General features: G+C 40.2%; 1 protein-coding gene across 1 annotated transcript in view; it reads left to right on the forward strand.

The window, feature by feature from the left end:
- Positions 1-5,698: 5,698 nt before the first annotated feature.
- Positions 5,699-14,542, forward strand: part of hdac10 (histone deacetylase 10) — a 39,289-nt gene continuing 30,445 nt past the window's right edge. Inside the window, exons 1-7 of the mRNA XM_072562607.1 lie at positions 5,699-6,309; positions 8,046-8,112; positions 9,928-10,062; positions 11,608-11,704; positions 13,758-13,855; positions 13,947-14,051; positions 14,131-14,199. Coding sequence (XP_072418708.1) covers positions 6,216-6,309; positions 8,046-8,112; positions 9,928-10,062; positions 11,608-11,704; positions 13,758-13,855; positions 13,947-14,051; positions 14,131-14,199 — 665 coding nt within the window. The 5' untranslated portion in view covers positions 5,699-6,215. The remainder of the gene's footprint in view (positions 6,310-8,045; positions 8,113-9,927; positions 10,063-11,607; positions 11,705-13,757; positions 13,856-13,946; positions 14,052-14,130; positions 14,200-14,542) is intronic.

Genomic DNA, 14,542 nt, shown 5'->3' on the forward strand with positions numbered 1-14,542 from the left:
GTTATATCGTTCCCAGGCAACTAGCTACCCCATGTTAACGCGGATGAAATGATATCAGTCTGAGCCCAGAGTGCGGTTCAACAATCGGTAATGTTTATTGATACAGTAACACCGGCAGAGACCAACCGAGGTCTGAATCTCGGCTGATTTGCTGTTCCCGTGCGCTGCTACACATTATATACCTTTCTTTGTCAGGATGTGAGGATTTTGAGTATGAATGGGATGATAGTTCCCCATCATCGCTGGAGTAGGTGCAAATGGTGGGTTTCCTGCCGTCCCAGGAGAGTTGCAGTGTACACAATAGGGTGCTAATTGGATTATGTAAACTGGTCCGGGAACTATCTGCTTGTCTCTCTCTGTGAGGGCTGGAGGCTAGCACCCCCCCTTTGTTCCCTTGGGGTGCTGGTGTGTTTTAGTCTGTTCGTTCCTGTCTGGTGGATGCCTGTCCTTTGTGCCAGGATGGTTCTGTATTGATGAATATGAGTGTGTTTCAGTTAGTCTCTTGATTTGATAGGGAGATGGGTTTCCATATTAATTAGCTCCAGAGTTTCAATCTATGAGTCATGGTTAGTGTCTGGCCTAGTGTGGATTTGATCTGTCCTCTGGCTCCCACCTCCCGGTCACGTGGGTGGACCGGCAGCTGCTGAGTTCTGTGGGTTTAAGATGCGGCTGCCGTTTAAAACACAAAATGAATTCCTATAGTTTTACCAATGTAGGCATAGTCCTGTGGCGAATGCGGGGCGGCTCTGATGCCCGCTTGCACCCAGTTACCGAATGGCCTTACTTCCACTCCTATGTCTTATGGTCTTATTGAGAACACTTGGTGCAGTCACTGCTTGCTTTTACTGTCTTGAAGGTATAGCATACCCACATATTCATACCAGAAGCTAGTTCCAAATCTTAGATACAGGCCATTCTCCTATAATGCATGTTTTGTCGACGTAATTTGGCTGTAATGCGATCAGTGAATTGGAGAATGGTTCTTTTAAAAACACTAACTCCTGTTGGCTATCTCACAATTCTGTTGAGATCACTAACAAAGAAACTTGAGGAGATGGAGTAAGTGTGTGTGAATAGACCCAGAATGAACCCTGAGGTGCTAAGTGGGAATGAACATATCAGTGCTGTCAACATCTGAGGAAAGGAGGCCAGGATTCATGCCTCCCAACTGGCATCCCACAATACAGTAGGACCAGAGAATGGCTAACTACGTTGTTGTTGTTGTTGTTGTTGTTATATGTATTTGACTGCATATGTTTTCTTTTTGCAAAATGTAGTTGCCAAAATGTTAAAAGTATATAAGTTAGGATAAGAAGTGTGATTCTCTTTGAAAGGTCTCAGTAGAATCAAAAAAGGCGACTGTGAGATATTGTGTTATAGGTTATCTTTATTAACTCACCAGCTTGCTATGTTTTACTGCATTTTCACACCTTATCAGCCCTTGTTACAGGCAGTGTTTACCCCTGAATAAGTGTAGCGTACAGAACAATACCATCCCCATCAGGTCTCCACAAAACATAATATTAATCAACCCTTACCAGCCATCTCTTGGTCCTGAATAGATTCCCCAATTAGTAAGTACCAGTTAAATACCTTTTAACTGGGCCATTATCCCTTTAAGAAACTAACTGACAAAACCAATTGCATGAATTTGCATGAGTGAATGAATGAAACTCATACAGGCAATTAGTAAATAAATCTCTCAACCCAACTGCAGCAATCAGTTTAACATTCTTTTATTAAGTACAGGTGCAATGTCTAACTTATTTAGATCATAAAGGCCTAATATTTTTGCTAACATTTACTAATTTAAAAGACAAAAGCATGAACACCTTAATTATGCAAGCAGACTGGACAGTCACTCTTAATCCCATCCGAGGTAGCAGTCAGCATTTAGCATGTTTTAACCTATCTCTTGTCTCCCAGGATGGAAGCCCTTCAAACCTTTGTGTACTATAGATAAAAAATGTAACACCACAATAATGTAATTTAATATGTAAGAACTATATTTTAGGATTCTGTTGCCATCTCGAACTTGTGCTGTGATTGCTGAATAAAATAGGTTATTTTCACCACTCACCGATTCTGGTTATTATTTGAACTCGATCCCACAGTGTCTGTATAGAAGATCCATTTTTTTAAAAAAAGTGATCTGGGACGACCTTTCTCACCATCGAACAGAAAGCGTTATCAATTTATGAGGATCTAAGGGAAAAAAAACTGAAAATCCTGCAGTTCTGCCTGCATTCAGTGCTAGTTTGCTGGATTTAAGAACCGCTGAGCTTTTCTAAATTATGTGGTAGATCTGCCAGTGCAAGTGAGGGACGTGCGCTGTCATTTCCTCCTGTGGTGAAAAAATTGATTGAGGAAGAAGGCTACACCTTGGATCAAATCTTCAATTTGGATGAGACCAGTTTATACCAGAATTGAATGCTATCCAGAACCTACATTTCTAAGAATGAAGCACATACTCAAGGTTTAAGGTTGCAAAGGATCATGGAACTATTGCTGGGTGCCAATGCTAGTGAAAACTTAGGCCTGTGTTGTACCACTCTACCAACCCATGAATCTGGAAAAGTTACCTTTAGTCCACTCTCTCTTTTAGGGCAAGCAAGAGAGGTTGGATATCAGGGCAAATCTTTTTTCTGATCTTGATGTTTTTGGAAATTATTGCAGGAGAAAAAATTTGGATTTCAAGGTTCTCCTCATTCTGGTCAATGCACCAAGTGGAGACTGATTTACAATAACTTGTTACTGTGGGAGAAATTGAAGTTCAAGATGAAGATGACAAAGTCCAGAATGTAACACCCTCCAGAACTTCTCATCTCTTTTGTCTTCTATCCTGAGGGAAGTTGAGAAGCGGTTGCAGCTCTTAGAAGATGACCACAATGCAGAACACAGCAGGACAGCAGTTTGTGGCATAAAGTCTTATGTGACGCCCAGCTTCTTCATAATAGATGAAAGATGGCAAAGCAGCAAAAACTAGAAGCCTTTTTTAAGCCAACTTCCAAGAAATAGTCTGAGGACAATAAACTACAGCCATCTACTTCTTGACTATGGGCAGCACATTGGCACAGTGGTTAGCACTGCTGCCTCACAGCACCAGAGACCCGGGTTTAATTCCTGCCTCTGGCAACTGCCTGTGTGGAGTTTGCGCATTCTCCCAGTGTCCGCGTGGGCTAAATTGCCTGTAGTGTTAGGGGAAGGTGTAAATGTAGGGGAATGGGTCTGGGTGGGTTGCTTTTCGGAGGGTCACTGTGGACTTGTTGGGCCGAAGGGCATGTTTCCACACTAAGTAATGTAATGTAATCTAATCTAATCTAAATATTAACTCTTATTTTGTTTCGATTTTTCCTGATATTATTGGTGGTCTGCCCGTAACCCTGTTTTCCCATTAGCCACCTTATTTCTATTGTGCAATTTTTTAAATTATATTAGATCACACGGAACTCAAGTGTTACAACAGAATAGAGTGTACCAAAATAGATTAGGTACAAAATAGAGCAATAAAGAAAAATAAAAATTTCTACGTTCCAGTTCTTCATTGTATAAACGAGGAAAGTAAAGAAATTTCAAAGAAGGGCGGCATGTTGGCTCAGCAGTTAGCACTGCTGCCTCACAGAACCAGGATCGATTCCAGCCTCAGGCGACTGTCTGTGTGGCGTTTGCACTTTCTCCCCATGTCTGCGTGGGTTTCCTCTGGGTGCTCCTGTTTCCTCCCACAGTCCAAAGATGTGCGGGTCATGTGAATTGGCCATGCTGAATTGCAAAGGGAATTGGGTCTGGGTGGGTTACTCTTTGGAGGGTCGGTGTGGGCTGGTTTGGTCAAAGGGCCTGTTTCCATACTGTAGGCAATTTAATCTAATCTAATCATAAACATTACAGCCCTTTCCACATGCAGTCACGCTGGGGCTGACCCCAACCAGGCTCACAAGATGTTGACCTCTATCTGTAACAGACTGACCACACTGACCTCCCCACCAGCCAGCCTGTTCGAGTCCGCTAGCCGTCCAACTCTGGGACTTTGACTGCCAACCTGCTGGCTGTCTGCTTTGCTCCATTGATCATCCTTTTCTGCACTGGTCCAGTGGCTGTCCCGATCTGGGCCCGTAACTGCTGCAACGCTCTGTCTCCGATACCGTCACCGCCGTTCAAGGTCTAGCCTTATAAAAATAAACTGCACCACCGTTTTATATATTTGTAAGATCTATTTGGGAGCTTTGTGATTTTGTTTTTAAAAGCACAATTTCCATATAATTATGCAGATTTCGCAATCCTGCTTCTTTTTTGGACCACAGAAACTTCATCTCGGGAAATCCACAAATACTGTTCACACATTTTCCTTATTACAGAATTGGAAAATAACGTTCAATTCTCATGTTGGTTCTGCTATTTAATCTTATTTTCTGTTATGAAAATGATATTTTCTAAAGTAAATATTGAATTATTGGTGTGCGTTTATTAATGCGTGTTTGACAACCACATTAACAGTTTTCAATCATAATGTAGCTTTTGATAACTGGACGATGTTGATTTGAATGTAACATAACTAATCCTTAGTCGTGAATTCCACTTCACTCTTTCGGGATAAAATTCACGTATTGGTGTTCTACAGTAGCGTTCTGTACCCACAAATTTTTCTCGACAAATCTTGGCTAACTTTGTCCATTTCGTCCTGTTCGTAACAAACGAGTTGGATCTTCCAACGCCAACGGAGGTGAAGGTTGAAATATCCATCATTTTTGCACTCTTGGACCACTAGAATTTTGCACGTGTGTAGTTATTACCAGGGAAGTTTAAATTTGAAATGGGTTGGTTCCTTCTTTGCAAGAATATTTGATACAAGCCACAAACACAAAACTTATCAGAATATATATCAAAGTATATTATGCCATAATTTAATTTCTGGTGTAAATGAGTTATTCCCAGTGTAATTCAACCCAAATGACTCACTTACCACTCCTGACTCCACCCAACCACAGATACCCGACCTAAATCAGACGAGGGACTCTCATTATCGACACCAGCTAGTCACCCACCCGATTTTCCCACTTCCCCCGACCTGCATATTCAGCCAAACTTGCCCTCAAGCTGCTTATTTACCCAGCCCTCTCTTCGCACCTTACTCCGCACCAAATCCCACTCTTTTTTTTTTCCCCTTTCTCTGTTACTCGACCACCCTCTCCTCTTCCAACCCCTTGACCAGCTGCTCACCCACACCCTATTTCAACCATCCCCAATCTCCTCCCTTAAGCCAGGCCACCCCCATCCATTCTCACCTTCCCCATCATCCATTCCCAGCCCCTTATGTCCATCTACTCCTACTGCATGGATTGAACCCCCACTCCGGCCAGCTATGCATAACTTCTATCCATCCACCTCGCATGCCCCCATCTAATTTTACCCCAATCTAATCCCCTCAGATATTGTTGGTCTCCTGAAACCTTTTCAAAAATTTTAAATAAAGCTGAAGCCATGGAACAGTAGGAGGAGAGTGACCTGTGATTCGCTGGTTGGCTGCTTCGAGAGATCGCTGCTGTTGGCCAAATCTCTCTGGCTCTGTGGAAGGCATCTTGAAACCTATTGTACAGGGGATCTCCAGCTTCTGTCATGACACTACGGATTTCTTACAGAAACTCAGTACCCATGAACCAGTCGAACCGGGAACATTCCTCGTCACAATGGACGTTTCCGCACTCTACACCAGCATCCCCCGCAAGGATGGCATCGCAGCAACAGCCTCAGTACTCAACACCAACAACTGCCAGTCTCCAAACACCATCCTACAACTCATCCGCTTTATCCTCGATCATAATGTCTTCACCTTTGACAACCAATTCTTCATCCAGACACACGGAACAGCCATGGGGACCAAATTTGCATCTCAATATGCCAACATTTTTATGCACAGGTTCAAAGAAGATTTCTTCTCTATGTCGGATCTCCAACCGACCACACCAGGTACATTGTTGACATTTTCTTCCTCTGGACGCATGGCGAGGAGTCACTGATAAAACTACACAGTGACATCAAGTTTCATCCCACCATCAAATTCACCATGGACTACTCTCGACTGTCTGTCTCATTCTTGGACACGTGCGTCTCCATCAAGGACAGATACCTCAGCACCACACTCTACCGCAAACTCATAGACAACCTCACGATGCTACACTTCTCCAGCTTCCACCCAAAACATAGTAAAACAGCCATTCCCTATGGACAAGCCCTACACATACACCGGATCTGCTCAGATGAGGAGGAACGTGACGGGCACCTGGAAGTACACAAGGATGCCCTCACAAGAACGGGGTAAGATGCTCAACTCATCGACTGCCAGTTCTGACATGCCACAGCAAGGAACCGTAATGACCTCCTCAGGAGACAGACACGGGCTGCAACTGACAGGGTACCCTTCGTTGTTCAGTACTTCCCAGGGGCTGAAACATTATGCCGTGTTCTTCGTGACCTGCAACACATTATCAATGAGGATGAGCACCTCACCAAGACCTTTGAACTCTGAGCTCAAAAACTGCATGAACTTATGCAAAACTCTGATTCTAATCTAAAAAGTGAGATAACAATCTAAACATCAGGTCATAGACAGAGAACACAGGGGCTAACACCTTCAACATATTGTCTAGCTATCACCATTGTTAACAGCTAACCCGAGAATGCAACTTTTTAAAAAAAGGGTTTTGTTGATTTACACATGAAAGAAGTGAAACTATCACTGTATTCTAACCGATGAAAGGCTTAACAGACAATCAGTTCTTCAATGTATAATTTCAGTTACATCACACTGCAAATTTTTGCTATAAAATCTGTGTTACAATCGAGCCCTCCACAATCACCTGATGAAGGAGCGTCGCTCTGAAAGCTAGTGTGCTTCCAATGAAACCTGTTGGACTATAACCTGGTGTTGTGTGATTTTTTAATTTATTTCAGAGGAGCATGGTGCTGAATAACTTTGCTTAAAAATGAGCATGTTTCATTAACGCGCCTGGTGGAGAGATTTGAGCGGAATTGCTCTCAAAATTGGCGAGAAGTTTATGAGAACTTGTGCTGCAAAAAGATCGAGGTTTTGGAGGGAATGTTTTCGTAGTTTTCTGTATGTTAGTTCACCGGGAGGTATTGTTCAAAAACCTTCGGAGTTGTGAACGGGACAGCGTTTACCACACCAGACCAGAGATTGAGATTTAGTCAAAGAAATCAAGAATTCGAGTGACAAGAAAAGGTCAATGTTAAACAATTAAAGTGAAACAGTGTGGGAAGCGTGACCTTTCACAGTTCTTCCCCCATCTCATTCCTAAATTGCTTTGTTTGAGACACGACGTAGTGGTGCCGGTATTGGACTGGGGTGGGCAAGGTTAAAAATCACACCATACCAGGTGATAGGAGAATGCAGGGACTGCAGATGCTGGAGATCAGAGTGCAGTGCTGGAAAAGCACAGCAGGTCAAGTAGCATCCGAGGAGGAGGAGAGTCGACGTTTCTGTCGTAAGCCTGATGAAGGGCTGATTCTCCTGATCCGAGGCTGCTGCCTGATCTCCTGTGCTTTTCCAGCATCCCACACTCAAACATCAGGTTATCGTCCAACAGGTTCATTTGGAAGTACCTGTACTAGCTTTTGGAGCAGATGTGGACAGGTTGTTTTCTCCTTTTGGGAGAATCTAGGACTAAAGGGTGTAAGATCTGAATAAGGGGTCACCCATTCAAAATGAAGATGAGAGATTTCTTCTGAGGGTTGTGAATCTGTGGAATTCTTTACCAAAGTGGACTGTCAAGGCTGGGTCATTTAGTATATTCAAGGTTGCATTGTTGAGTATTGAGTATATTCAAGGCTGAGATTTTTTTTGATTAGTGGAGGGTAATGGGGAAAAGGGGTTGAGGATTTTCATATCAGACATGATTTCATTGAATGGTGGAGCATTCAATGTGGAACCTACTTCTGCTTCCACATCTTCTGATCTTAAGCTCTTAACATATACTTTAAAGTTAAAATTGATTTATTTTGGATTGAATGACAATGTATTTTTATTTCTTCAGTCATGGCTTTGAGAACCGGTTTGGTCTACAATGAACAAATGAAGAATTACAGCCTGCTGTGGGATTTGTAAGTGGTGTAATATGTTTTATATTTCTAAAGCAATTAATTCTTTTGCTTTAAAGTTTTTAGGAAGCACTGCAAATAGGTAAATCTTGAAACATCAGCAATTCTTAACTTCACACAAAGCAATTTTAAACTTAAGCAGTTCAGCACACCATTTTCCTACAAATCATCTCTCCAGTGTGATGCAGTTGGGTGGGACAATGTTTTGCTTCCTAATTCTAATTTTGTCTACTTAATGCAAATCACTTTCAAAGCATAGTAATCCAGTGACATCTGGTAATGACCTTGAGACAGAGGCTCAATTTCATTTTGGCAGTGGGCAGAATATAACTGTAAATACTACTGGAGCTAATATTATGAACTATAACTGGAATTGAAAGCCCCTCTGCATAATGGTAATTTTGTAAAAATCCAATTTGATTCATCAATACCCTTTAGGGAAGGTCATCTTTGCCCAATTTGACCTACAAGTAACTCCAGATCCACAGTTATGTGGTTGACACTTAACTGCCCTCTGAAATTGTTTTGCAAGTCGTTTAATTCAAGGATATTTAGGATGAGCAGCAATTGCTGGTCCTGCAAGCGATGCACATGTGCTATCTTCCCACTCATATCATTATCCCTGATATTCCTTGAGAACCTGTCTTTGATCCCTCTGTTTTTCATCTACTTTCTGCTTCACAACAATATTACCTGAAAGCTCAGCATGTAATCTGACAATTGGCTGTATCTTACCACCACCTTTCATGACTTGTCAATTGTTGCTAAATTATCAGCCTGTTTGTCTAACATCTGGAACTGGATAATTAAATATTGGGAAGACTAAAATAATTGTATGTAGTCTAGTTAGGTTCTAAGGAAGGTTAATTATTATATACCTGAAACCCAACAAGTCTGATTTTCTTTCTGAGTACTTCACTCTTTTTATACTTGGGTGTCAAACAGGTTCAGAAAAGATTTACGAGCATGTTGCCGGGACTGGAGGATTTGAGTTATAAGGGGAGGCTGGATAGGCTGGAACCTTTTGCACTAGAGTGTAGGAGGTTAAGGGTTAAGCTTGAAGAGGTTTATAAAAATCGTGAGGGGCATAGATAAAGTGAATAGCAGAAGTCTTTTCCCAAAGGTGGGGGTGTTCAAAATTAGGGAGCATATTTTTCAGGCAAGAAGGGACAAATTTTTACAGGACCCGTGGAGCAATGTTTTTCACACAAAGTGGTTCATATGTGAAATAAACTGCCAGAGAAAGTGGTGAATGCGGGTACAGTCGCACAATTAGGAAAGCTTTAGATAAATATGGGCTAAATGCAGGCAACTGGGACTAGTTTAGTTTGGGAAACTTAATTGGCAAAGATGAATTGGACAGAATGGTCTGTTTCTGTGCTGTATGACTCTATCGTTCAACATACTCAGATCAGGTACAGCCTATCAGTAGAAATTTATGCTGCCCATTATCATATGTGTTAGCCAAAAAAAGGTATGATAGCACAATTGATGTGTTTTTTGATGCTATTTGTCATGGCAACTCTGAATAAAATATTGAAGCTCTCAAACTAACTTTCAAACTAATTAAATACCATCCTTTTCCTAATTGCCATTGGTTCTGTAGAAAGATCACTGGACCCAAGACATGAACTGTAACTTCCCTCTACAGAAGTTGCCAGATCTGTTGAGACTTTGCAGCAATTTCTGATTTTTTTGTTTCAGATTTCCAGCATCCAGAGTTTTTTGGTTCTTTGAACTTTCATCTGGCAAGTAAAGAATTGCTTATAACACATTGTATTAATCTTGGTAACAGTCCTACTTTTGGCTACATTTTAGCCCACTTTGCAGTATCGAAAGGCCAGAGCGACTGTCTGCTTCTCATGAAAAACTGAAATACTATGGTCTTCTGGAAAGATGCATCCCACTATCTGTTCGAGAAGCCACTGAAGAAGAACTTCTGTTGGTTCACAGGTTGTACCTGCATTTAAACTTGTATTGTCGAGTATTTTTATATATTTATCCTCTTTGACTTAAAGGTTGGACAGCAGACTGTCACCCTTCTGTGTCTTTCCTACTATTATTCCTAAGAATATCAAGTGATCTTGACATGTAATTGTTTCTCCCATTTGTTTTGGTGATAAACAGCCAGTTTCTTATTTGCATTTCTTAGGGGAATCACATGCTCTGTCTTTTTCCACTGATTTTTGTGTTTGTTTTTAAACAATATGGCAAATTAAAAATTTAGTGCTTAAGAAAGATCATAAAGGTAAGATAGGTAGAGAAGCCAAGTACTAAATCAGGCCAATGAACAAGAGAATTTGAATATGGCAGGAAAAAAAACAACATTTTGTTGAAGCTTTTGTTTTACACTCATCAGGACAATTTGCAAGAATACCAGTGTAAAAGGAAACAATATTTATACTCTTTAAGAGGAAAGTACTGATTGGTTGGCTACTGGATTCTGATTCATAGAGGCATTGCCATTGGAAAACGCACCAGTTAAATGATGATTGAAACAGATCAGTAAGAGGGTGAGGTAGTGTTGTCGTGGTAACGTCACTGGACTAGCAATCTAGAACCCCAGGCCAATGTTCTGTGGTCATGAGTTTGAATCCATGATAGATGGTGAGATTTAAGTCAATTTAAAAAGAACTGGGAATAAAGAGTTGGCCTGATGGTTACTACTGTCAGTTGTAATAAAAATCTATCTGGCTCACAAATGCCCTTCAGGAAAGGAAACTTGCTATCCTCGCAGCGATGTGGTTGACTCCAAACTGCCCTCTGAAATGGTCTATCAAACCCACTCAATTGTATTAATCGCTAGTTGTGGACTGCAGCAGTTCAAGAAGGCAGCTCAACACCACCTTCTCAGGGGCAACTAGGGATGGGCAATAAATGCTGGCCAGCCAGCGAGACCCATGTTACACAATGGAATAAAACAAAATGAATGTGCATACTTCTGTACATAACCTGCTGCATGATGCAAATGTGTATAAATTATAAATTGTTTTTATTGACCAAAAATTGCATAAATTTGGGGAATGAGGTAAGGCTTCAGAAATTGACTTTATTAAATCATTTTCTTCTGTAATGACATTTGTTTAAATGGAAGCTTTAATCATTTTCAATAAGTGAGTACAACAAATATTAATTTTATATCTGCAATACTTGAGCTTTGAAAAACTGAACCGACCCAGCCAGATCGCCTAGATTTCCAGTTTTGCCATTGCCACTTTTGAAGGTTTTCTGAGGGCATGTCTATCTTGTTGACACAAACATGGAAGTATAGGAACAGGGGTAGGCTTGTGAAGCTGGATTCATGATTTCATTAGATCATGGATTGATTAATTCAATGAAAAAGCTAATCACATCAATCCCTGATCAGAAACTATAATACATATCCTCTCATTCTGATATGTACCATTGCTAAATCTACATACTGTATTGCAAAATGCAATTAATTTCGCTAAACTAGTGATTTGAGTTAGTTCACATTGAAGTGTTTTCTTTCTTTAGCTTGGATTACATAGAAGATGTGAAATCTACTGTATCTATGAACGTTGAAGAGCTGAAGACATTTTCCTATAATTATAATGATGTGTACTTCCATCCTGTAAGTAAAATGTTACTTGTATCAAAAAAATCATAATTAATATTCAGGAGAAAGATCATGTTTCTGTTTCTTTTACTGTGCCAACTCTCTTGCATTGGCAGCACTTTCACTTGCCTTGGACTTGGTGACTTCAAGACTCCATCCCAGGACTGGTCACATAAATTAGGCCAGGTGTCTCCTATCTGTGGATTAGGAATCCATCGGAATCTCCTATGGATTAAATCTGGGCAAATGGGCCCTCTTGTGGCACAGTGGTGGTGTCCCTACTCCTGGACGAGGAGGCCCAGGTTCAGGTTCCATCCGCTCCAGCGGTGTGTATTAAAATCTCTGAACAAGTTGATTAGAAAAATAGGTTAAATATGGATAAATGAGCCCTTTTGTGGCGTAGTGATAGTGTCTGTACCCCTGGAGCGAGTGACCTGGGTTAAAGTTCCATTGACTCCAGAGCAATAAAATCTCTGATCAGGTTGTTTCAGAAAAATAGATTAAATTAAACATTAAATCTGAGCAATTAACTCTGGTGATCAACCAACAGGGCTCCACCTCCTTATTGAAGAGCTTTGGCTGCTTTAGTTTTAGATTTTTAAATGTAGGACTAATGGATTGATGTAAATTGTGTTTTGATAGATCTAAAATGGATTGATTGAACAAGACCACATTCTCGTTGGTAAAGTTCTGTGAAGCTATGAAAATCAAAAGTTTGTGAACTCCTAATCTAAGCTGCCACTTCAGTAGAACTTTGAAGTTTTCTGTTTTATTGTAAATTTTGTTTTTCCCAAGAACTGTCAAACTCAATCTACTTGTTTGGTATAGGAAGATTTCCTAACCCTTGTTAGCATTCTAATCTCAAAAGACTATTTGCCATTTGTGGTATGCTAATGTAGCAGATTAGCTGCACTCTTTCCCTGTCTAACGGTGATTCTCAAGTAATTTGTTGAAAGTGAAGTGCTTTGTGATAAGCTGCAGGCATATTAAGGGGTCATGCAATTTAGAACATATATACTTTTTGCTTCATGCACTCACTCTGACTTCAGTGAAAATTATTGGAAGTAGGAAAATCTTTCAATATGGAGCACTGGGGTAATATGTACAACACTATCTTGATTATGTCACATTGAACATTTGTTTTTTAATTCTTATACATGTGCTGAATGCAGAGTTTCAACTAGGGATTGAGTTATGAATAGAAAAATGATTGCATTAACAATAATTAAAAGAAAAATACGACTAGAGAGTCTAGCATTTGAACTCTGTGGGCCCAGCTAATCTTATTCAAGGCAGAGCTGCTTCAGTTAGCTTGACATTTCTGGGCTAAGGGACGTCTTATGACTAACAAAAATGGAGTATCTAAGGTCCCGGTTGTAAGCTGTTACTCTATAACCCTTTTTATGTGCTGATGAGTGAGAACAGTGTTAGAGATGTCATTTGTCCCAATTGCAGTAAAACATCTTATTGATGTTAGAGTCCAGGCAAGAAACATAACTACCAGTGTGAGATGGTGAACAAGTTATTAGGTATGTATCCATATTGAGAACATGAAAGAAGAAAATTTGCAAAATGTGGGGGCCCTCTTGTGGCACAGTGGTATGTGCCTGCCCTTGGACAGGGAGGCCTGTGTTCAAGTCCCACCTGCTCCAGAGATGTACAATAACATTTCTAAACAGGTTGACTTAAAAAAAAATTATTTTCTTTAAAAAAAATCAATCTTGAAAGACTTGACGCAGCAGGAAGTCAGGCAGCATGTTGTGATACAATGGATCTGTATGAGAGTAATCCAATATTAAGTTTGCAAAAGTAATTAATCAGGACTTTAAAACATGTCTAATAACCCAAGCCACAAAAATAAGTACAGACGAGAGTAAACCTGAGGCAACTTTTTTGCCTGCTGGAGAGTATTTTGAGAATTTATCAACTACGTAAACTGTTAAAAAATAATGGTTGAATTGATTGCTGGCAACAATTTTGTGTGTTAGTTGGCAACTAAGTTTTTCAGCATGTTACTTCAACTATGTGACTTTATTGCTAGTTTTATCAAAATCTCATTTTGTTTTAGAATTCTTACCACTGTGCCAAAGTAGCTCTGGGAGCAACTCTGCAGCTTGTTGATGCAGTTATGTTGGGTAAAGTAAGAAATGGGATGGCATTGGTCAGGTACTGGATAAATTCATATTTATATATTTCATTTGATTTTGTGAAATATGTGTTCGCATGATAAGACTTTTTTTTAAATTCATTTTCCCAGACCTCCAGGTCATCATAGCCAGAAGAGTAAAGCCTGTGGATTTTGTATCTTTAATAATGTAGCAATAGCAGCCAAATATGCAAAAGAAAAATATGGAGCAAAGAGGTGAAGATCTTTTTTTAATTAGAAAACTTGGTTTATTTTGATGATATCATTTATAATTTACATCGTTCATCTCTTCCAGGATTCTGATTGTTGATTGGGATGTGCATCATGGCCAAGGAACTCAGTACACATTTGAGGAGGATCCCGGGTTAGTACAATTTCATTTGTGCTTTTACAAAAACAAAATTGATATTACAGAGGAGAAATCTATCTTGGACCAGTGGTTTTGTTATAGTTTCTGTCATAAGAAAGTCATCTAAATTTCCAAGCAAACTTGGCTCTTCCAATAGCTGTGTTGATGAGTGCTAAATTGATTTTTTAAAAAAAATTTCCTTTCTTTCTAATCAACATGTTCAGAGATGTTATTACACATCTCTGGAGAGGGTGGGACCCGAACCCAGGCCCCTCTGTTCAGGCATTAGGGACGCTATGCTGCACCACAACGGGGCTCTACTGATAAATTGGTAAAGTCCTTGATTTAATTGACTTCA

Source organism: Chiloscyllium punctatum, chromosome 44 (genome assembly GCF_047496795.1).
Source record: "Chiloscyllium punctatum isolate Juve2018m chromosome 44, sChiPun1.3, whole genome shotgun sequence".
Classification (NCBI taxonomy): Eukaryota; Metazoa; Chordata; class Chondrichthyes; order Orectolobiformes; family Hemiscylliidae; genus Chiloscyllium; species Chiloscyllium punctatum.